General features: G+C 40.3%; 2 protein-coding genes across 2 annotated transcripts in view; one reads left to right on the top strand and one right to left on the bottom strand.

Moving 5' to 3' along the window:
• LOC133266489 (PHD finger protein 20-like protein 1) overlaps window positions 1–24,643 on the top strand; it is a 212,559-nt gene that overhangs the window by 150,596 nt on the left and 37,320 nt on the right. The window lies entirely within an intron of this gene.
• SLA (Src like adaptor) lies at window positions 1,604–23,699 on the bottom strand. The gene is made up of 8 exons (XM_061447711.1): window positions 23,492–23,699; window positions 18,506–18,600; window positions 12,714–12,813; window positions 8,839–8,925; window positions 7,428–7,531; window positions 6,259–6,390; window positions 4,269–4,401; window positions 1,604–3,321 (listed from the first exon to the last, which is right to left on the bottom strand). The coding sequence occupies exons 2-8, from the start codon at window positions 18,564–18,566 to the stop codon at window positions 3,102–3,104; spliced, it is 837 nt and encodes a 278-aa protein (XP_061303695.1). The 5' UTR covers window positions 18,567–18,600; window positions 23,492–23,699; the 3' UTR covers window positions 1,604–3,101.

Below are 24,643 nucleotides of genomic sequence, written 5' to 3'. Positions count from 1 at the left end.
AGCAGTGTCTTGATTTTTTTAATTCATTTTTTGGTAATGATATTATGCAGAAACAACTGTTGGTTTACTCAGATTTCTCACCTAGACCTCCTGTCCAGGGATGCATCTTGGTTTTGTTCCAAGATGCCAAAATCATTGCATACTTTTAATTTTACAGTGAAAAAGGAGGTACACACTGCCTAAGAATCATGAAAGTGAGAATATGTACCAGATAGAGCTTTCCAGAGGGGAAAACCCCATGAAGCAATACAGCTTTTCTGCAAAAGTTAGTTTTGTGCTCTTTACTTGGTCTTTGTCATGCATAATAAAGTTAACACTGTTTCTGAGCATGTAGAAAGGTGTGATGCATGAAGCTTTCTCTACAAGATGTGCATCTGAAATAACAAAGTGGTTTTGAGTTTCCTATGTCTTCCTATGCGAGATTTTGTTTGGAAGAGATCTGAAAAAAGATGGTACAAAATCACCGCAAAGCTGTCATGGGGACCTTTTGTAACTTACTGCACCTTTCAGTAGTATGATTAGAAAAAAGTTTCAGTGATTATGGTAGTGTTTTAAATCAGTGAAGGGCATTAACCTGGTGTTTGACTTCATCTTTTGATTAATTACTTCATTTACCAGTGCAATTTTGATGTAGAAGCATGGATCAATGGTATGGATTGCCTCCCTCTCTTGCAGGAGGCTATGGAGGGCAGATCTGTTAGGTGTCCCCTCCAGGCATTCCCTGGTGGGTGTCAGGAGGAGAGTTCCCAGCTTTCTCCACCCAGTGCAAGGGAAGACACCAGGTCCCTCCTGGCCATGCAAGCAGGTCAGCCAATGGTGGAAAGAGCAGATTTATTACCCTACTGAAAACTACTGCAATCAGCTGACACAAACCCTAAATGTTCTATTATTAGATACCCTTTCTTCTTAATTTTCCCATTTCTCTTTTTTCCCCCCTTTACCACCCTCATTCCCTCTTAAACAAACCAACCACCTCTCTTTGTTGGCCCCAGGTTTTTTACATCTCTACCCAAATTTGGTATTTCTGATATTGTTTCTTAGGTAATCTCAGATTTTTATAGAATCACCTCAGTGCTATTGGCCCTTGCAAGACTGTGTTTCCCAAAAGGTCCCAAGTATAGTTTTTCAGTTACCTGGGAGAAATGGCCAGACTTGACAGAATTTCCCCCCACCATCTGTGAAATCCAGCCATCCCTTATGGCACAATTCATAAGTTTTTGTCATCTTTCATTGTTACTGCGAGGGTGATCAAGCACTGGCACAAGTTGCCCAGGGAAGCTGTGGAGTCTCCATCCCTGGAGATATTCAAAAGCTGTCTGGATGTGATCCTGGGCAACTGGCTCTCGGTGGCCCTACTTGAGCAGGGGGGTTGCAGCAGGTGACCTCCAGAGGTCCCTTCCAACCTGAACTGGTCTGTGACTTTGTGGACCTGTTGTCACCAGAACGTCTTTCCTCCTTCCTACAGAACATGTTCCAAGTGCTGCCCAGTTACATGGGCTTTTGGATTCTGTTGCTTTCCATCAAAGATACTTTCTGTCAGTGTCATTGCAAGACTGGGTGTTTGTATTAATTGCACATGAGGTCTAAAACCAACACAAAGTCATTACTGGATATTATTTTAATGAATAAATACAAGTCATGACTTGACTTAAAAATCTGTAATGCTCCCCATATACATTTCACTGGGTAAAATGCAGTCACCATAACATAGTAATGATCAGTAACAGTAATGGGATCATATAAACACCTAGAGTTCCTGAGTTCATCTTGCTTTGTGGTTTTCAATGTTTGCCAGTCAAATTACATTCATCCATAAAATTCTGAAATATGTTTAAACATGCTGTGAACTATTTTGATCTCTGAATCTGTCTTGCTAGTGCAAATGATATGATAAAAGATCTAAAGGGCACACAGATTTGTACTAAGAAGTATTTACAGATGATACATATATATGTATATGTATAAACCAAATTCTCTATCTTGAAACCTTCATTACTCAACTCTGTGCAAAAAAGGTGTGACAGAATATTAGATTGGAAAGATCTGGGCTTGAGAACATGGGTTGCAGCATTTTACACCCCCAGATGTGACTACTTGATTTAGAAAACAATCCCAAGTCAGGTTCAAAGGACCATGCTAGCTGCTCCTTCAAGAGCACATATATATAGAAAAAATCTCTAATTTGAGATAACCTGGTTACAAATCTTGACGGAGTTTGATGAAATGTGTCGTTATCCTTTGACAGAACTCTCTTCAGACGAGAAATTGAGAAAACTCTTTAAAATCCACTGTCGCTGATTTGCTCTCTTAGTTTAATTATTAAAAAAGCTGCTATTAATATAAATATTGTACATAAATATGGGGGTGCCTTCAGGACATGAGGTTAAAATGTGGTCCTCTACACATAAAAGGTGACACCTTTACAAGCCTACCTTTGCAGTTAAGCACAATATTACCACATTTTACTTTTCAATTAAAAATCTCTTTGTTGTATATCTGGTAGACTATGAGCAGCTGAGTTAGGCTTTTGCCTGTACTCCCTGCTCAGGGTTAAACAGGAACTGCTTTTCCCAGTGAGTTAATCCTGTTCCTAATTTTATGACCATTTTGTGACACCACAGGCCACTACATTCTCCTTATGGAGCAGAAAAAGGTTCCTGTTCTCATTGTAGGTAGTTCTGTAAAGATAGTTTTCAGCATTGTGGAGAATACCAGAGTAAGACTTAATTTAAGCTCTTGAGCTATAGTTAGTCCTTCTGTATGCAATCACCTTTGTGCAATGCTGGACATGCTGAAGAGTCATCTGCCTCACTTGACTTTTGACTTTGAGTCTGTCTCAGTCTGTTCTGCTTGTGATTAGGTTCTAATATTGGGTGCACTGAGAATGTTCCCAGCATATGCTGTGGATGAGACAGCATCCTTAAGAAGGTCTCTGGTTAACATTCAGAAGAGGAAATGCAGAAGCATTGCCAGTTATTTGGTCATCAGCTGGTGTGCTTCTACCTCTTGGCCTTTGAAGGACTGCAGGACCAAAGAATGCTCTGGGTTTCTCTTTTAACTCCTCAGTTTTGTCTTTTTTTTTCCTCCTGGTTGTCTTACATTTAGTTCTCATAGTATGTAGGTGGTAAGTGAAGGGTACTCTTGCGTTTGCACCCTGTGTATATGAGTGATTGGGCTTTCTTCTTTCTGGTACTTGCAAAAGAAGTGGTGCCATCCCCAGTTAAGGACAGATAGGAAGCGATACTTTCCCTCAATCCATAGCTAAGACAAGAGTCATCCATTGCTGCCAGGGTGCTCTCAGTATCTTCAGTCACCTCCAGCCTTTAAAAGAAGAAAATTTTGTTACCATTTCAGCTACTTGAACTGAGACTATTAGTATAATATTTACAGCTGTTAAACCAAATTAGGTTAATTTTGTTGTATAAAAAAATTCCAGTCCCATAAATCAGCAGATATTTCTGTCAGTGCTTTCTGAAACAGTCAGTACACCAGAGGTATCTTAGTATCTAAGTATTTTTCTTCATCTGAAAAGGAAATAACATCTATATACTTTCTTTCTTGTTAACCTGTAGGAAAAATGGCTTCAATACTGCCCTAAATTTTCTTACGTTTGTAAGCAAATGAATATGCTTTGCGAAGGAAGGGTGGTAGAGGGAAATTTACACTTCAAAAAGAAGAGGTGCTGTTGTTTCTGAAGGTGGTTGTTTCACCAGCTTCTGAAACCTGACCTACTTTCTCTAGCTGCAGTCAAGACACTAGAAATCTTGAGAAACTTGTGGTGGGCTCTGTATTGAGAGACATACAGCGGGAAAGATTTATACCGGGATGTGCTCCTTGAATGTGTGCTGCTTCTTTGATGGCCACCATGTGAACAATGGGGAGCCATTTCCAACTGTTGGAGCTCACCTCTAAGACCTTACATGTTACTGTGCCATTGGTGGTGGGTCTGGCTAGGCTTTATGGCCTGGATCTTACTCCTGCACCCTTGGTGGAGAGGACTCATGAGTCCCAAAGGGACTGCTTATGTGGCCACACTCTTGCCTGGGTAGGAAAAATGATAGTTAACTATGCTTCCAAAGTTAGACCAAGAGCTGGACATCCAGTTTTCATGGGTTAACCTGCTGTCAGCAGCTTTGAAGAGTATCTGCTCTTTAAAACTGCTCTCAGGAGAAGGAAAAGGCTGCTTCTCCTGTGTTGCAAGTACAAGTATATACAAGGCTGGAAAAGAACCCTTGTTGTTTCTGGCAGACTGTGTTGTAATGTGGTACCTGTGAATATTTCTCCAGTTGAAGTTTTTATTCCGCATCACCACAGGAGGAACTTGGTTCATTACGCTGTTGTTGTTAGTGGACTGGGTAAGACAAGGTGTTGTAAGGACACAGCAGAGACCATCAGCAACTTCTGAAGAGGGAAATGAATACACAGTTAGTCTTTTTTCACTGGTATCTTCACTGTTTTCTTTTCCTGGTGCATAAGCAGTTTTGGGCACAACAGTAGGAGTCAATAAATTGTGTGTTCTGAGCAAGATCACTGTGACATGTTCCTCATACCTTTGCCTTTTAATTTATCATGGGACATATGTACCACACTACAAGTGAGAAACTGAGACACAGAAAGATAAAGTGACTTGCCTGAAGTCTGGAAGGAAGCCTGTGACAGAGCAGGGACTTAAACCCAGGTTTTCTGAGTCCTCAGTGAGTTCTGCTTTTGCCTCCCATTGCCTCAGCCATGCAAATAGAACATAATTACTAATCCAACCATTCAGGTTGGATTGTATGTGCACTATTCTGCTGTGGAACACAGCTATGGAATGAATCATGGTTCACATGTAACTTTCATCTAAGTTCCTTCTCTCTTGCCTTCTCCTTGCTCCACTAGGAACTTTGCAAACATTCTTCTGCTCAAGTAGAGAACATCATGGCTGAATGCTAGTGTTTTACATCTCTGAGCCTTATTTCAAGGTGAAAATCTGTTATCTTGTCATTGTGAGAGGTGGAGAGCTAAATCTCACTATGTCTCCTCTTACACATATAACTCAAGTAAAAGTTGTTGTAAATTCTCCTCACCCCAAAGTTTAGCTTTTGACTGTTTGACTGCTTCTAAATAGAGAAAGGTGTCAGCTAACTAGAGTGTAAAAAATACCCAAACCAATATCCTGTAGAAATTCTGTTTATATCATTGGAGTTCAAAGTTTCTTTTGCATGTTTCGAATATGAATATGGTTTTTCTCCCCAGTTTAGCAGAATACTCTTTGGCAAGAAACTTTTTCATTTACCTATGAAATATGCAGATATGGTAGCTTTACGCTTGAGTACCCATTACTAATTAAAGCACAGAACCTATTGTTCTTTTGTAGCTTTTATGCAATTAACCTATTGCAATCTTCCTTCCTCATTTTAAAATGTTCTTATTTTAATGCGTGGTAGCTGCAGCCACTTAATTGTGTTGTCAAATTATTTCTCTGACACAGGTTAAATTGTCATGAATTTAGAGAATTGAGATGGGTGTCATCCACTGGACTGATATTAGTAAAAGTGACAGCTCAATCTAGATTGGAGCTAACAGCTTGAGTCCCTCGAGATATCTTCTGCTGATAAAATCCAGCCATGCTCTTCTAAAGTAATAGGGAAGAAACTAACAACATTTCTGAGAATTATCTGTTGCAGATAAGGTTGTGTGATTTAGTGGTTCCTAAGAGAAATGTGATTGCAGAACCTGGTCTTGCATGTACTAATGCTATCTGTTTGTCTATATGGTAAATAAGTAAATGGAAGACATGTCAATGCTGGTAAACTGTGGCCTTGGGACCCAGAACCATGACTTGTATCTGCACAGTATAACATTTTCATACGCCCAAACTATTGAGTTTAGCTGTGCTCCTAGAGGACTGGGTATCCCTGTCCTGTGCTAACCTCCAAATTCTATTTGAGAGTTATCTAGCAAGGTTCTAGACACTAGTGTTCAGACCAAGCAGTGTTATCGACATGGCCATCCAATATCATATTCCAATATGGGTAAAGCCTATCTGTCTTTATTTAGCTGACTTCTTGGGTTGATTTCAGTGGTACTGTTAAGGGTAACATATTTTATTTAGGATAAAAAATAAAGTGAAACATATAAACCAGAAGTTTTTCTATTACTTGTTCTGTGGCAGTAGTTGCAAGTCTTGGACAAAGGCAAAACTTCTTGTTCTGGATCTTTGATAGATAGTTTTACAGTTACCAGTGGGAAATATGTCTATCCCGCAGTTCTTCTTACCTGAGTAGTGATTCACAAGGTCTTCAAGGCACTGGAAGGTTTGCCGTGGAGAGATGTAATACCAGTTATTTGGAAGGCGGAAGATCCTGTAATGTTTTACTTGTCTGTGCCGCACCGACAAGGAATATAACCCTGGAGAAAGAGAAGAGCTCATTACACAAAAGTAGGGCCCTAATTCTGGAGGGAAACCAGTGACCACAACCAGATATTAGATGTGGTGCAATGATCCAAAAGGTTCCAGAAAGATCTGGAAATATCTGAGTGGCCATCCTAATTTCTACTTATATAGTATACTTCATATTTATACTTGAGTATAACAGAGAGAGCAAAGGGCCCAACATCAGGCCCTGAGATTTGGATTGAATTTGGACTTGGATTTTCCTGTTTCTTTGTCTAAAACTATTTGTTTTAAAACTATTGTTCAGCATGTGGTTGGTAAGGATTGAATGTTGATCCTTAATTTCTTTCAATTTAATATAGCTATTGTGAAAGTAATTGGCCTGTGGTATGGAAAAGATCAGGGTAGATGGTTTATTAGTCCCTTCTAAATGTAGTGTCATGATATTAGCACGTGTTCTGATGCTTCAGGAAAAGGGAAGATGACACGTTGCACAATGGGAGATGTATTCCCATTGAAGAGCATTGAAATATAAAGTGTGTTCAATAGAGTTCCCAGGTAGCAACAGAGTTGCTATGAAAGTGAAATTGAAGTCATGTCATTTTTTAAAAGTAAATAGAAGAACAACCTGTTTATATAAGAAATTCACTTATCAGCCACCCCACTGCTCAGTGTGTGTTTTATAGCTTCCTCAGGCAATCTTTCATGGACTAAGGCAAACCTGCAACTTTTCCTCCATTTGAAAAGTCCCACTGCATAATAAGCTATGCATGAGACCAAAGTAAATAATAGTGTTTGAACAACCGAGTCTTTTTTTGGGCTGATGCCTGTGGAACTTTCCATGGCCATTGCTAACCCTGTTGCCAGCGCTGACTATGAAGACTGATATGCTGCACTGGGTACCTTTTCCTTCCCAGTACATACATTTTCTGGTTTCGGACTGATCCATGTGGTGCAGACCAATGAGTGAACTAAAGAGCTGTAAAACTGTTAATGTCTGAGATCAACTGTTAATGTCTAAGATCAAGGGGTAAAAATGGTATTTTCTCACCTTTCCTGGTTTCACTCTCTCTGATCATGAAGGAGCCGACCTTGGTGTTGGGTAGCAATAGAAGTTCTTCTGCTTTTTCTCTTCCCAACCCTTCAAATAACCAGCTGTGGAGCAGGAAAAAACAAATTCTGAAGTCTGGACATCAGTGAAACAGAGAGCAGCATGTGGCTGTGAACGTGCAGTGTTAGCCAGGAAAAGTGACTGCAAAAACAACACTGTGGCTTTCTATAGTTATTCTCTCAACTGTATCCAGGCATATTTTCCCAGTTATGGAGAAAATTTTGCTCTCTTTGAGGATCCATTAACTGTGAGACTAGAGAAGAGTGAATAAGGTTTGGATTTATAGAAAACAAAACTTTTCAAGCTCCCTTGATCTCAATTGTTCGGGACATATCCGTGTGCTATATTGCTGACATATCTGTGGCATTACTTAAATTCCTCTTTTTCATTTAAATCATTTTTTGTTAACCCCCCAAAATGTTTGATTCTATGGTAAATAAACCCATACACAATACAGATATTCTGCTTATGCTAAAGGAAAAAACAACCAGTTAAGTAAATTGGCTTTGTGGATAAGGGAAAGTGGAATTAGCCCTACTGATTTTCACCATAGCTTGATGCACTGCTGTAGACACAGGTAGTGTCTAACTGTGTAAATGAGCTTCCTCGGCTGGTGTAGGTGTTACCAGCACTTTATTTTAAAGTTGTTCTTGTGTGTTTGATCCAGCGTGCTATCAGCAAAATGGTCTTGGGGAAGCTTCAGAAAGTAGCTTCCATCATAGTGTCTGTGCCTTGTTTTTGTGAAAGCACCTCTATTTCAGGAGGATGTAAAAGCGTATTAAAATTAGAGTACTTTCATAAATCACAGTGAAGTTTGCAGTTCATATGCCAGAAAGGTTGTAAGTGTGTTTAATGTTTTTTTTCTGACTTATGTCTAGGGCAACAAGAAACCTCTGAACCACCCTTAGCTTTTCCAGTGTGAGAGTTTACATTCCTGAATGGCTTATTAGACTTACTATTTGTTCTTTTTGGACTGTTTTTTTCATGGGCAACTCTATCTTAAATTTTATTTTTTTTCAAATATTAAAAATTCTTTCTAAATAGGGTCTTTTTAGTCATGTATTTAAATTAGAGATCAGTCCATGCAACAGAAGTATTTAAAATATATTACATTTGAGGGGCTCTTTTTACCCTTTCCAGCATTTAAAACTAGGATTTTCCTTTTCGTATAATCTAAATTTAGGTGTGGATTTGATGTTCTGAGATTTCAAAGGAACTATTTTAGACTGTCAATAAATTTTTGTCTGCCTAGTCACTATTGGCATTGTTCTGGTTTAACACTGAACAACTGATCAGCGCTGTATATGTAGAAGCATAGTGTTGAAAGGCTATAGGAAATGCATTTGCTTACCCGTGGTAAACCTTTGCTACATATTTTCCTGGAATATAGTTTTCTCGGCCTGTTGTAAGGGAATGGACTCTCCACCAGCCTCCTTCACTGTGTGAAAGCAAGAAAAGGGATATTTTCAGATGTACTTTCAGACTTTTTCCTCATTTTAGGCATTAGTTCAGACATACAGTTTGGCCTGTAACCTTCTGTTTTCGCTCCTGAATCTACGTATTCAGAAAGGGACAGAAGTTTGTCTCATTTAAGATAGTTCCATTTCTAAACCTACATCAGGATTAAATTTGGGCACAGAAACAAGCTCCATTTGTTCCATTGAAATTACGTAAGTAATAAAGTATTTTTTCTGTAGTTAAAAGAGGAAGAGTAAATACTCAGTGGTTAAACCATGCTGTGCTTTGCCTTCCCACAGCTAGACTTGTATTGGTATCCAGGATATCCAGCTTATGGCTGGGTATGCTGTGTCTGGATAGCCCTCTCGTTACTCCTGGAACATCAGGTTAGAGATACTCAGCACCCTGTCTGCCTGGGAACAGGTTTTCAGTCTAACAGGGTCATGCTTTGCTCTTTTCCTTCTGTTCAGTGAGTTGCTGACCAGACTACAATAAATAAGATCTCATAGCTGAAACTAGGTGACTAAACGTATGTTTTTTCAATGATATATCTTAGGTTCTTGCTGTGATGCTGAATGGTGGTTTGCCTTTTGAATACCTTAGGAAGGGCATGGTACCACATATATTTCACAGGGATGCTGTGAATTTTAGCAATTAGTGCAAGGATGCTGATGGTTGATGGGCTCTCTACATCTTTTACTGTAAGAGTTTGAATTCAAGTAATACTGCATCTTGTGCTTGAATGCTGGTTTTGTGGACATGCATATTAAATGCTCCCAAATAATGCCTGGACTTCAGACCAGAGTCTCAGTGTATGTCAGAACAACTGAGGTGAAAACACTTATGTTTTACTTTCTGAGTTATAGCTGCTGGGACTTATGTTTTACTTTCTGAGTTACAGCTGCTAAGACCATGATGTGTATGCTAAGGGAAAAAGGGAAGTGTCTAGTGCTCAGAGCTGGAAATTTCAGATCCCCACAAGTTTTGCTTGTGGGTTTCCAGCTGACATGAAATGAGTATAAGACGTTTAGGTTATTTGGGGTGTTTTTTCCTACAACTCTCCCAGACAGAACCAAGAATTGCAGTAACAAAAACCCTGATAGTTTCAGCATCTTTCTCTCTTCAAACTAATAACTGCTAATCCTGAAAAATCCCTATGATGATTAAAAGTCTTAAAGCATCACATCTGTCATGGGGCAGGAGCTACTGAGCTTGTGCAGACTGGGGAGATCACTGAAGGACATTTGGTCTGACTACTGCCACTTAAATACAGTTGGTCGTTTGATAATGAAAGGTGCCAGATAAGTTTGAAGAGTGAGACACTGTGCCAGTGTTGCTTATCTAACCCTGCTGAGCCAGAGCAGTCACAATATCTATGAGGAGTTGTGTTTTCTATGGGGGATCCATATATCATACTCCTGGCAGGACTCGTGGGGCTGGTTGCCCTTACATGTAATTGCTTTGGTAGAAGGCTGAAAAGCTGCCATTGCAAAAGCAGCACTTGCTACCTGCTTATGCTGTCCTCTCTGTGGAGGCTCTTCATCACCCATGCTGTGGTCATGCCTGCCATGCTGCTCTTCACTTCCAATGCATTTGCTTCTTTGAATTACTTGAGAAGATTATACCTGCAGCCTATGTGCAGCAGGAGTGTAGGCAAACAGTTCCTATTAACATCAGCGCATACCCCAGCAGGGAAGAACAGGTCCTTCAGGTCACTGTGCTTTGCATAGAGCATTGGAGTGTTTTGTCTTCTGTGAACAAGCTGATTCAAAACAGGAAGAGGAAAGTTCCCATCCAGGCTTGCTTTGGCTCTTACTTACTATTAGGAGAAGCTCTTGATCACTGCACAACAGACAAACATGATAAAAACTGCTGCTACAGAAGCCTGGTTCTGTTTGAAGCTTTTCATCCAGTAGATCATACTATGCAGCACATGTATGCATATGATATGCCACAGATATAATTCCCATTTATACATGCGTATGTAGTTATGTGGTGTTGTGAGGGCTTGTAGATGATGAAAGCTGGAAGTGAGGCTTTGACCTGGAATTTTGAAGCTAAAGCAATTGTGCTGTGTCGTGTGTGTTATGCAAACTGCAGCAAGGTTTAAAAAGCTTGAAGTTACCAGAGAAGAATTCCCCTGGTTTAGGGAAGCTTTCCATCAGCAGAAAATTTGTCTAGTGGTACTGTGTGAGCCTGGTGACCTCTAGGTTCAGAGAGGCAGGAAAGCACTTTGTCAGTGGAACATAACTGCAGCCGTTCTGGATCAGACCAAAGGTCTGCATAGCCCTGTATCATTGCTGACAAAGGTCACTGTGGGTAATAGTGGCCTGGAGCTGAGTCCGAGGATTCATCGTCTGTGATTCTTTGAGTACTTCAGTTCTCCAACAATTTGATTCCCTCGGGTAGAGAATTTTCTTTATGAATTTAGAAATCCCTGTATGATTTCTCCTCTAGGATGTGTCTGATCTCCCCTTGAATCCGTCTGCTCCACAAGCTGCAAAAATGAAGTCTTTCATTTCTGTTTAATCGGTGCAAACAGCGACTGTGGGGCTGAGTAACTTCTAGCAGATCACTGTGTGCCGATAGAAGTTGTGCATAAAAGAATATCGGGGCTGCTGGCTTCCATTTTTCAAGAAGTGTACCCACTCCTGTGCGGCATTATCTGCACAATGCTTAAAGTCAATCTGAACTAGTGCTCTTAAGCCTACTCCCTTTTGGGGCTTGTTAATTATTGAGTGGAACTACCTGGGAAATCATAGAATCATACAATCATAGAATAGTTGGGTTGGAAAGGACTTTAAGATCATCCAGTTCCAGCCCCCTGCCATGGGCAGGGACACCTCACACTAAACCATCTCACCCAAGGACTCGTCCAACCTGGCCTTGAGCACTGCCAGGGATGGAGCATTCACAACCTCCCTGGGCAACCCATTCCAGTGCCTCACCACCCTAGCAGGAAAGAATTTCTTCCTTATATCCAATCTAAACTTCCCCAGTTTAAGTTTTAACCCCTTACCCCTTGTCCTATCCCTACAGTCTCTAATGAAGAGTCCCTCCCCAGCATCCCTATAGCCCCCCTTCAGATACTGGAAGGCTGCTATGAGGTCTCCACGCAGCCTTCTCTTCTCCAGGCTGAACGGCCTCAACTTTCTCAGCCTATCTTCATACAGAAGGTGCTTAAGTCCCCTGATCATCAAATCTTTGACCTTTTTTTTTTTCTCCCACTAAGAAAATGTAGAATCAATGAAAATACTTGAGAAAGAAAAAAATCCACTATTTTTTATTTTATATTTGTTAGAGTTGCCCTAGGGTGAAATTGTAAGACCTCATCATAAAGAGTTGTTAAGGAAGAAAGATGAGAGAGAAAACAAGTCAGAGAATTGACATAGAGAAATTCAGATAAAAAGTTCTTTTTCCATGTGATTGAAACTGATCTTGCTCTCACTGCTTTCCATTAACATGGGGGGATACTTCCTCAAAATCATTTTTCAAAGCAGAATTCTTTTTTGAGTCCTACTTTAGAACAGAGCCTGAATCCAGCTTCAGAAATCGGGTCAGAAGAATGCAAGGATCAAAGAACAATCTGAAACCCCAAATCCTTAAACTATAGGGTAATTTGCACCGTGACTAAGTGTCCTTCCTTGCAAATTCAGAACTCAGTTCATTTTGCTGAAGTGCATCCAGTTTGGACAACATGCACATAACAGAGCTTTGCATCAATTGTAACAAAACCTGATTTAAAGCCAAAAAAAGGGGTTAACTTACTCTGATAGCACACGTAGTTTTTCCCCTACATGAAATATAGGTTGGCTTATGTCTGATGAAGGATAGTCATAGAGGACAGCAAGGAAATCACTCTCCTGACCTGTTAAAGAAGAAAGAAAATGTCACTTAAACCAAGATAGAGCTCTGAAGCAGAAATGGATTTTTTGTTATATATGTTACTTTTTTGCATGGTAGGTCAAATGGGGAAAAAGAAATCTCACTCTGAAATGTCACTTGATAAACATAAAGAGCTAAAGATGAGCCTGTAACATTATAAGAATGTGAAGATACTAGAAATGAAGCAAGTCATTTGGTTAATTGTAAGCAACTAAATTTAGACCTCCTTTTTTCTAGCAATTACCATATTTAAAGGACATATTCAGTTTGAAACTAGAAAAATTAGTAAGCATTTATAGTATTAGGAAGTAACCCAGTTTTATTAATGCCCCTGTCTCTAAATGCCTCCAGCTGCAATTTTGAGCCAAACCGATGCAGTACAGTTGAGGAAAGGAAGATGCGTATTGAATTGTTCCATTGTTTAACACCACTGATTGCTTTCAAAGGTCTGAAATTAGTTTAGATCAAGGACAATGACAGTATGGCCATTATTGCCCACTTCCCATCACTTAAAAATTAGCTTGATGAGCAGCCAGCATGCTTTGTTCTTCCCCATTGAGGGGGAGGTAATAACTAGGGGTAGCACGTGATGCCCTTATCTTCAATTGAAGAAGAGCAGCAACATGGGTGTTTATAATCAAATCATTGTACAAGCACAACTTTCAGAACTGAGATCAGTAAAGGATAAAATGACCTTTTACATCAGTTGGGATGACTCTGGGCCTTGCAGCATTGTGTAGGACACTTGCTGTTCTCCTGGATTTCTGCAGGATGGAGGAGGCACTCTGTGCAAGATGGGAACTACAAAACCATCAGGAGCTCCTCATCCAGCAGGAGCCTATGGTGCCCAGTAAATGCATAAGTCATGGCAAGAGGGATTGCACTGCCTGCATTTCTCTTGGAAGCGAGTCCCTTCCCTCTGCACATCGCAGTATGCTTTACCAGCATATGGGGAGACAAAGCTTTCCCTCTGCTTCCAGCAGGTTCAGCACATTGTTCCTTAGTAATACCATCTAAGAGGATGTATGCAGAGATAGTTTGATTTAGGCACTTGGCCTCTCTGTGCAGCTCAACATATGCAAAAATGGAATGAACTCAGGGAAGGAAAGAATGAAATTGCCCTGAGAGATAGACACACTGCTGTATCTCATATTTTTTTTTGTTTAATATAAATTCCTCATCAACTTGTCTTTAAGGAAGACAATTTAGGGAAACCTAGAAGCAGCATCCTGGATGAATGCTGAGACTGATTCTGTGTTTTGAGCCTCTGTCTCACAGGGCCTTACAAATAGCTCACAGTGATAATAATGCAAGACTGAAGGAAACATGCAAGTCTGCAGGAAAGAAATAGTTTCAAGAGAAAAGATTTTACGCTCGTTATCCTTACAGCAGTGATGATGACAATAGAAATGTTACAGAAAATATTAGGTTAAAAGGAGTGTTTTCTCAGTTGATTTTGTGTAGCTGTTTGTTATGTTATAGGGGCCTGTTTTATGCAAGGTAGTGGGTCATTTTACCTTAATAGTCAAACTGACTGTAAGCATTTTGTCTTGCTAGCCTTTACCCATTAAAGTAGCCCCACGATACAGTAAGTGAGCATCTTTATGGATACATAGATGACTCTGGAATAGACATTTTTCAGTTTGAGAATGTGTTTAGTATCAGTATTGCTATGGTTTTCCCAGTTGATTAGCGTCACTGAATTAAACAGGACTAGCCCAGTACCTTTGTATTAATCAACCAACTGCAATGATTAGTCTACTATAACTTGTCATACAATTAGTTCAGCTATACTGAAGAAGTTCTGTGCTAAGCATGCCTTTGTTTGCTTCCCTGTTCTGCACTAAAAATTAAGAGACACCTTCTCTGTCTATGAAACTGCTTGGTACCTGAAGCTAACAAGACCTAAGTATTAGTGCTTTTTCAACAAAGCAAGATCTTTACCCAGGACTACAAGAAATATATGCCAGAAGATATGCTGTAAAAACTGCAGAACAGGGATAAAGTGCCATTGCCTAATTTCTCATAGCAAACTGTTAGGCAGCAGCTGGAAACAGAATGTCATTTTTTTTTCAGCTTAATGACAATGCCTTTAGCAGTGATTTTTTTAAACTTATGTTGTTTATTTATAAGTGTTTTTTTTTTCCCTACTAAAACGGTGGAAAACAAGTGCTTTTCTGCTCTCCTTCCTTGCGTACCAGTGTTTTGCATGTTGTCATGCACTGAAGGGTATATGATATTTTCTCTACTCTGGAAAGATCCGGGTACTTTACTTACACTTTCGTCTTTATATTAGTTTTTGTTTCAATTGTGCACGTGAATTTGTAGTTCTGAAAAGGAAGGTATTAATGATAGCGTTGTCTACTGCATCCATGCAAACATTACCCCTTAAACTGCATGTACTTATATTAGAGTGAAAGTAAAAGGGTTTTGTACTACCCAAGACATTCCAACCTTCTCACTTTAACTGCTATTTAAATCAAGCCTCTCTGGGTGTTTTTGGTCATGTAAAATACCCCACCGCTCTACAACCCCACCACTGGACCACATTTCACCGAACCCATACTAGCTCCTTTCAAACACAAAAGCCTTGAAATGGGGACTAAAGAAATGACATTGTTTCTCCACCCCCAAATTTCACAGTGATGTAATAGATTTGATCTGATGAGCTCCCCACACTTTTAAGTTGTAATAAAAAATAGAAGGCTTGCCTGAGTTGTCCTAACAGAGCCTCTCCTCTGCAGGGTGAGTGTAGGTTACATCTCAAGTGGAACAATTCAGAGTGGAAAGATCAAAGCACACTCATTTCCACTGAATCTGGGTGTTAAATCTGGATGGGTTTTTTTTAGGAGTAGCAAATGAATATGAAATACATGCTAGCTCTGTATTTCTGCATCCCTGGATGTCTTGCAAAGTGTGAGACTGAACACTGCATGCTTTAAATTATTCATTGTGAATGGACTATGAAGCACTGTAAGAGAGAAGGGAGAGCATAGGCAGAGTGTGTACCAGAGAGGGTAAAGCAGGGCACTGGTGTGTGTCTGGGAGGCTGTCTCTATAGCAGCCATAAGGTGTGGTTGCAGAATCACACTGTCATACCCAAATTAGATCTAAACCAGCTAGCTTGGGAACTGAGAGTTATGCAGGTGCACCTCAGTGAGGATTAACCCTTGATTCACAGTCTAAAGGGAGGAAAGAGGACAGGATGGGCTCACAACCCCTGATGACCCCTTGCTGCTGTAGCTGCTCTGAGTACCTAGGTTATGCCAGAGATGCCCTGTGCAGCCATATTGGGAGTCTAAATGCCTCCTTGGGATGTGCAGCTTATGCACTGTTTCCTTTCTCAAGAGCAAGACTGATGCACTAGAGGTGAAGAAGCATGTTTTGCTTTCAGCGCAGATCTCGGGCAGCACAAGGTGCTTATAGGAGTCTGAAGAGCACATTCACACTGCTTTTTCTAATAACTGTTAGGACTATTCTAAGTCTGTGGATTGGATCTTCCACCTCAATTAATGGTGGTTCTTCATGGCCTGGGGGAAATCTTCAGTGTTTGGTGATGTAATTTGGAATTTGATCTGATCAGGAAGACAAATAGATACAACCTCATTGGATTAACCCCAATATAAACTTTAAGTACCAAGTTCCTTTTCTAAAGTCTGTTTTCATTGGGTTTGGATGACAGTACTGATGTTTGTATTCCCAACTTCAATTAGCAACATCTAAGCCGTTACGAAAGATGCTGGTCTGATCCAGACTAAGAGCTGTGTAGGCTGTTAAATCATATAATCATAGAATAGTTTGGGTTGGAACGGACCTTTAAAGGTGTCCAGTCCAACTCCCTGCAACGAACAGGCACATCTTCAACTAGATCAGGTTGCTCAGAGCTTTGTCCAACCTGATTGTGATTGTTTCCGAGGATGAGGCTTCTACAAGGCAACCTGTTGCACTGTTTCACCACCCGCATTGTAAAAAAAATCTTTATTATATATAGTTTAAATCTACTCTCTTTTTGTTTAAAATCATTACCATTTGTCTTATTGCTACAGGCCCTGCTAAAGTCTCTCCCAATCCTTCATATAAGCCCCCTCTGAGTATCAAAAGACAGCAATAGGGTCTCCCCAGAGCCTTCTCTCACTATTTCTTTAAAGAAAAGGTGTTCCATTGCTCTGATCACTTTTATGACCAAAAAGCTGCTTGAACATAGGTATCTGGTGCAATTTCAGGTGTGTGAACATCTGAGACATCCCTACAGCCTTGGTAGCCGCCACTGCAGCTATGGGAGACTTGTTCCCTCTCCACGTGGCAGCCAAAGGTCTGGCAGGATCTGACATAGCACCTTTCCAGATGTGCTAGACATGTAGAAAAGTGCAAGTAGATGGAGCCCTGAATTCCTAAATGGGTAGTTCCCCCATGTAATTCCTGTGCTGTCAATGTTTGCTGACTTATGTTTCAGGGGAATGTTCTGTTTACAGCACTAGAAGCAATGCAGTTGGCTTTAACCTTGTTAACTCCTGACTTTTAGCAGGAACAATTCAAACTTGATCAGAGCTGTGGCCATGACCCCTCACTGCCCTGTTCATCACCAAGGCCCTGCTCTGAGTGTGTGCATGTCTCTATCTTGATGGCCATGGTATTTGTGACAGTAGTTGTTGGGAATGTCAGCATAAAAAACCCCAAACAAACTGTCTATTCATGTTATGGGCCTCTGTACTGTTTGGTCTGTGCTTCATTGCCCATGTCAGCTAGTTCTCGGCTATGCCAAAAGCAGGGCTGGGTTACCTTCCAGCACTAATGTAACCAAGCTGATTCCCTATACTTACAATGATGAGCAGCCCAACTGGACCACCTTTCATGGAAAACCCAAAACCTTTGATTAATGCCTTCTCCCTCTAATGAAACCCCCAAAACCCCAAACAATCAAAACTGTTTTCTCTTCCTCACCTTTGGGGAGTGATGTACTGCAGCCCTTGTAGCCACTGTCTTTTGTATCATGGTGTGAGAGCTGGGGCTGCACTGACTCCCCACCTATTCACTGGTAGTTTGGAAGAAGCAGGTCACTGATCTCTACTGCAGATACATGACCTCTACTGGCCTCGGGAGGGGGCTTCACAATCTGAGTTTTTCACATGTGGATGCAGAGGGTAGATGTGTTGCATCCTCTTTTGGCAACTCAGCCTGGGAAATGTGTGCTTTGGTATAATCTTTATTGATAAACCTAACGACAAGTTGGCTGTATGCTGCTTTTAATGCAGCTGTCTAAAAGTGGACTTCAGGTTTAGTGCAAGCTTAACATAAAGGTTTTTTAACCTTAAATGAAGCAACGCGGAATTTCAAGAACAAGTTTGTATAAAATATCCCATGCAAGTATGTCAAAATACATTATTTCTGTTTTCTGAAGCGGTGCTTCAGTGCTTTCTGGATTGGAAAGAAAGTCTTTCAAGGAGCACCAGCAAATACCCATTTTAACATTTGAGGGTTTTAATTAAACTACTTCTTGGAAAAAGAGCTTAAACATACCTAAAAATAACCACTGTTCCATGTATGCCCTCCTTCTCTCACAGCAGTCTTGCACTTGCATGCTTTAACTACGTCAGGCGGACGAAGAAAGACGTGGAGGAATGTACCAAGTATTTTGAACATCTTTCTCTCTTGAAAGAAATTAAATGCATGCTTACCCATTTGGCTCGGCACATTTGTCTCTTCGGAGGCTCTTGGTGTCTTCATGGTATTTCCCATTGCGCTCTCTAATTCCGTCAAAGCTCTTTCAGAACTAAATCAAAGGAGACATTGAAATGAAGCATCAGCAGAACACCTGCTTTGCCGACAGATGAGAAACGACCTAGTTTGGGTGTCTCCGGTTTTGTACAGTTTTGCTTTTGAGAGCTCTTGTGTCAAATTCATGTGAGAGTTTTACATACTTGCTAAACTCTCACCACCCTGGTGCTTTTATCAGGGGAATAGCAGAAAACCACAGCTAGGGAAGTCACTCAGAAGAACGCAGTGTAGTAAAAGTTTCCGTTACCAGTACCTCAGCACAATAGGAAGTCACAGCAAAGCCATGCCTGCACAGTTTCATACACAAAATGTTCTTTTCAGCATTTGGAGCTCTGAAGCTACAAACAATAAAGCATAAAGCCAGTGGTGAAAATTCTTGTCTTTGAAAGTGTTGGTGGATGTGCAGCAAACAGGATCAGAGAATCTTGGAGCTAAATATTGTGAGAGGAAGAGTTCCTTCTCATGGCTTTACCCTACCCATCCTTCTCTTCAGAGCTCAGAGAAAAAACCCGTTGGATGTGGAAAGTGTCTTATTCTATGGAGTATTTTCAGAAGCACAGGGGAATAAGCTGTATCTGCTTGTACATTAAAGCAATATCACTTAACACCACTATCTGATAGGTAATTATTTTAAACATATGTTGGTTTACCTATGAAAATGAGAACAGGATCTCCAGCAGCATCATGTGGGTATTCTGCATCTTTCAGTCTTTTCTAGCTTAACTATTTCAAAGACAATTACTGCCTTTGGAATGCTGCTTCTTACTTACGACAGGCTGGAACCTGATGGTGCTAGCCGGAGAGGTGTCTAACCTGAGAAGCAGTACTGCTGAAATCAGTAAGACTCTGTTACCAATTGTCTTATTCTAAAAGATTGGCAGAATTTAGGGTATGGCTTAATCCCTTAAATTTTTGATGTCTTACAGTGGGTATAGGAAGACATCCTACAGAATAAAATGCCTTTTGAAAGAAAGAGAATTCATCTCGTAGCGAACGCAAGCAGATCAGTGCTAAAACAGATGGTAATGCACAGTTTGACTCTACCTCATCTGGTTTCCAAGCTTCCTAGTTCTTGTTCCCAAAGGCTTTTTGCTAGAAGTCTCTATTTCATTGGCCAAATGGCATGTTACCCCATCACTGCACTCAGGAGCTAGCCTGTGGCACATCTGTAGGATGCAGCTGTGCATCCTACATGTCTTTCTGACAAGTGTCTGAAATATGCTTTCGTAAGAACAGAAAACTGTTTCATGGCCTGATATAAGTAGTCTAGAAGCTGAATAAAAAAAGCAGCCTTAAATTTAAATAAACTATTTGGGTACTCATATTTGAATAAAAGGGAGTCTCAATTAAAAACAAAATCATTCTCTGCTTAAATGCACCTAAGATTCTGAAACTGAAATCAGAATTCAGAATTCATTTTGGCAGGCACTGTGTACTTCCAAGATTATATTTCTTGAACTAATTATGAATATATGTTTTGCAAGACCTGATTTGAATTTCTTCAACATTTTTCTCTGTTGTAACCCATAAAGAATAAGCATAGGAATAGTGCAGACAGTATTTTGGCTACAGATACAATGAATGTTCCTGGCTTGTGTTCAACTTAGCCAGCAGAATTTCTTGGGCATGGCAGTAGAGAGCTCAATAGGGCTGAAAAAGTCAGCCAGAGAAGTGGAATAAACACCTTGAGAGATAACCTCTGCTGAGCTCTGTGCTGTAGTACCTGCATTTCTGCAGCACTTGAAAAGGGCAGTTCAAATCTGGCTCAGTGTATAGTAAGCAAGCTGCAGTTACCAAAAATGTAGTGCAGTTCCAGACAGGTGCCAAGCGTGGCAGCATAAATACCTTATGCCCATCTGTAAATTTAACACATGCAATTGTTATTTAGATGAGAACAGTGCTTGAATTTTGTGTCACAAAAGTCTGAAAAAATAAGAATAAAAATCCTACCTCTGTCTACCTACCCCTTTATTCCGGGTCTTGGTATTTGAGAGCCGGCCATCCTACTGGCGACCAGACTCGTGACAGTGCTTTCAAGGGCTTTTTTTCCTACTCTTATGATACCGTGGGCACAGTTTTTAGGTGTGCCTGAGTCACTTTGGAAAGTGATGTGTAGCTTTTGTACATGATGGAAAGACTGTAAATTTTACATCACAGAAGCTTCCTGAAAGCACGGCATATTTGAACAAGTCATCTTCATTTTCCTAGATGGTATCTAGGGGTCAAAACTCCAAGCATTGTTTTAAAAACAACTAAAGTGGTTTTGAAAGTTTGCTTATGTGCAGTTTGTAATCAAAACACTTGTTATCTGTTGGACATGGATGAAGTACTGGGCAATGGGCATGTGCCTACTTTTTGCAGAGCACATCCAGAAGTGGCTTAGCTCACTTATGCCATACCAACCATCACTCTTCTCAAGGGAGCTCTGAAGTCAACAGCACAGAGCATGCAGCTCAGTGCTGCTACTTTAGATGTAGAAGAATCTGGCTTACAGAAAATACAAGTGTTATAAAGTAGTTACAGGAACAGTGAAGAGCAATGAAGTTTTGGTCTTTGACGTCACTAGCGTGACAGTTTGCCATGTCTCATTACATTTTCCATGCTGTTTTACTGCCACTAATTATCATTGGTGGCCACATAAAGTCTTGAAAGGAACAGAGAGTTCAAGATGTTCTCTAGAGTCATAGCAGAAGTGTTCAATAAAAGTAAGCAAATGGAAAGCTGTGATCACTGCTGTTAATTCACTTATCCAAAGTGATCAAAAAGAAAATGATAGATATCTGACTGTTTTACCACCAAGGCCACCCGTCATTGTGCATTTGAGCTGAGAAAATGTGTCTATAGTCCAGTCAGAGGTGGTGGAGTAAATGCCCTGAGGTATGGCTAAACTCTGCCATACGAAAATTAGACGAAAATGGAAGAAATTGGGAGTTTTGTTTGAAATGGAAAAGGGTGAAAGCAAAACATTGTTTCTCCTTGGTCACTGTCAGTGGTGTGTCAGTGGTTTTAGAGTATGAATTAGTATACTAACTATACTATTCTATGATTCTGTTTCTAAAACAACAGTGTACATGACTCTACATGCGTGATAGAACTTAATGCCTTAAGTAGCTTGTGCTTGCGTTGAGTATTGGCAGTGCAATACAAATCCATTGTATCGCTAGATGATAAACCATGGTGGTTTTCTACAATTTTGAGATACTCTGCAAAAATGGACTTCCAGGAAACTGCCCAGCATCTTGTGGCCAAGCTGATTTTTTTTTTATCATTTAAATCAATAGTGGAATAATATCAGTGTTATAGATGATACTCTTTTGAAATGGGGAAGCTGTTCCAGGCACCGCATCTCACTTAAAGTTGGTGGCAGTTTGGGATGCGAGTAGAGGTGGCAACTGTGTGTTATTGAAGCAGATAATTATGCCAGATCCAAAGAATATCATTCACCGAGGGACATTTGGGAGGAATTAAGGAGGAGTGGTAGACTCTGAGCTCACCATGTCTATCAACCCAAAGCCCAGCATGGAGGAGTATAGCTGCTGTTCAGCTCAAAGGAACCGCTGTGCTGCTGGGCTGCAAACCAAACTCTACCTGCAGCTCTCCCCACTCATAGGCCACCTCCTCGGGGTTGTGTGGAAATATGATTTTAACCATTAAGTTCACATTTGCAGTCTGCTGTACTTTGGTCCTTTCTCCTCTTCCCTTTCTGCTTGTGCAATGCTGCTTAAGGAAGGCTGGTTCCTGCAGCCATAGCTGTTGCAAGCACACAGCTAGTGGGGTTTAGTGATCTTTACTGCTTTATTTTTGCTGCCAAAAGGAAGGTGTAGAAGCACTAGAGCCCCAGTCCTGCTTTGTGTCCCATTTGTCAGTGGCAGAGCTCTCGGCAGATATGAACTCTTTACTTGTCACGACTGGAGTTTCACTGACCTATATCGTGTGTCCCAAGAACTTGTGCTATTTACACCTTCCATTCCTGCGTGCAGCACATGTAGCAAGAATTTCCTCTCACTGAATCTGTTCTCTGAGCAAACGTGCTTCTGGAGCAGTTAAATAGCACAGCACATAGGAGAGTGCATTGCTTTGTGAGAACTTTGTCAAAGTTATATTTGAAATGGTTGAGAAATAATAAATGAAATGGAAATAATTAGAGAAATAAAAAGGCAAGGTAAGCACCTGAGTAAAGCCCCTCTTCCTGGAATATTGCAGACTAGTAAAATTAGGACATTCATCATTGCTGAGGTGTTACACCCCATTTTTTGTAGCCTGATATTTACATCTATACCATCAGGATCTTAGAATTTAATTCTCAATAACATTCACAGGTAATGCCTTGAAAATGGCATCCTTTTGTTTCTCATTTTGGGGGGAAAAAAAAGGCAGCTTAGATTTCAGAAGCTGTATATTCATTACTGAATTTCCCTTAATTTGTCATTAATCAAAATGAGCATCCTTTCAGCTCTGAGGCATTTACACCTTTGCACTTAAAAGAACAAGATAATGCTGTAATCAAGGTAATTCACAGAAACATGCAACTACCAAACAACACAGAAATACCACATTATGCAAACTTCTAACACTGAATAAAAAGCCCACTAATCTGTGGGTTTATATTTTGAGTTATAGTGCAATGCAATTTGCTTCAGCATCAGGTCCTATGCATCTCTCTTACTGTAAGCTTTCAGCAGGAATACTCCTTGTCCCTTCTATCTTTAGTACCACTCCTTATGAAAAGGATCAAGGCAGGCTTGATTTCTACCTGTGGTGGTACTTGAAATCCATGGTCTGAATATTGTCATTGTCAATGAAATAGAACTCCCTTTTATATAAATAAAATTGAAACATTTGGTCCCATATGCAGACAATCTAAAATGTATCAGAGCAATGATTACCTTTAAATGCTAGGCATGCTATTCCAGGTTGCAGTATCTCTCATAAAAGCCGTAGTCATAATACTGCTCTCATGCTGCCAGCAAGGTTTAGCTGATCAAGTCGAGGAGCAGCCGGTCGAGTGAGTGTGTTGTGAAGTTCACGCTGTCATGTAGAGCAGCATTTGCCAAACAGGCCACATACTTCCTCTCTGAGAAATAAGGAAGGCTCAAAGTGTTTGCAACAGATGAGGTTCCTGTTGCAAGTCATTACTCTAGACACTTTTTATCGGTGGGCTGAGAAAAACAGGGAGGTTTTCAAAGTGTTGCATGGCTGGTTTTAGCAGATATAAAAAAAAAAAGAGCAAAATAATCTGTTTTACATTATCTACACAAAAAAAAAAGGCTTCTTTTCCTCTCCTTTTTGCTTCTTCCAAATTTATCTGGTACTCTTCAGTCCCCAACTGTTTCATTTTAAGTAGCTTTGCTAGTTTTTTTTCATACAGACAGGAAGAGGCACAAAACTTTGTTTTGTTTTCCACTCTTATTGAGCCTGAATGGGAATGAAAGGTTTGCTTAATTCTTAATTTACCCAAAATACCTCTGTCTGCAAATAATTGAAGCGTAGTATCAGCATCAGCGATGAAAGAATATGGAGTGAAAGCCTGTCTATAAAGCACATTTTCATATCAGTTGTACAAAGTACAGAAGTAAGAGCCTCAGGAGCTCTCATCTCAGTATCTGAAATCACACAGGAATATAGTACTGCAGATATGTATATAGAAGTCAAAGGGATTAAGGTTTGCCCTTTGCTTTAATAATTAGGATGTGATCTGAAAAGCTCATATACCTTGTTTTGTATATTAAAATTACAAAACCAAACCAAAGCAAAGCTAAAACCCAAACAAAATGCAGCAAAACCAAATAGAGTTCCTACTTCACACCAGAATAGCTCTGAGTAGATGCTTGTTGTAATGTCAGTGTGTTCGATGATGAAAACTAAAGTTGACAAGTGTGGGAGCCATTGTGTAAGTGTTATTGGAAGCAAGAGACACTGTTCAAATTCCCAAAGCTGTGCCAAAACTTGGAACTGTGGTAATTTCAGGACAACATCCTTTCTTTTTGATGGGCTGTGCTGGCAGTCCTCATTCTGAAGGGACTGGAGAGCATTTGGGA

The sequence above is a fragment of the Pezoporus flaviventris genome, unplaced genomic scaffold (assembly GCF_033815535.1).
Source record: "Pezoporus flaviventris isolate CSIRO_AGI_PZ_B2104156 unplaced genomic scaffold, CSIRO_AGI_Pfla_v1 ptg000007l, whole genome shotgun sequence".
NCBI lineage: Eukaryota > Metazoa > Chordata > Aves > Psittaciformes > Psittacidae > Pezoporus > Pezoporus flaviventris.
This window is presented reverse-complemented; position numbering and strand designations above follow the sequence as displayed.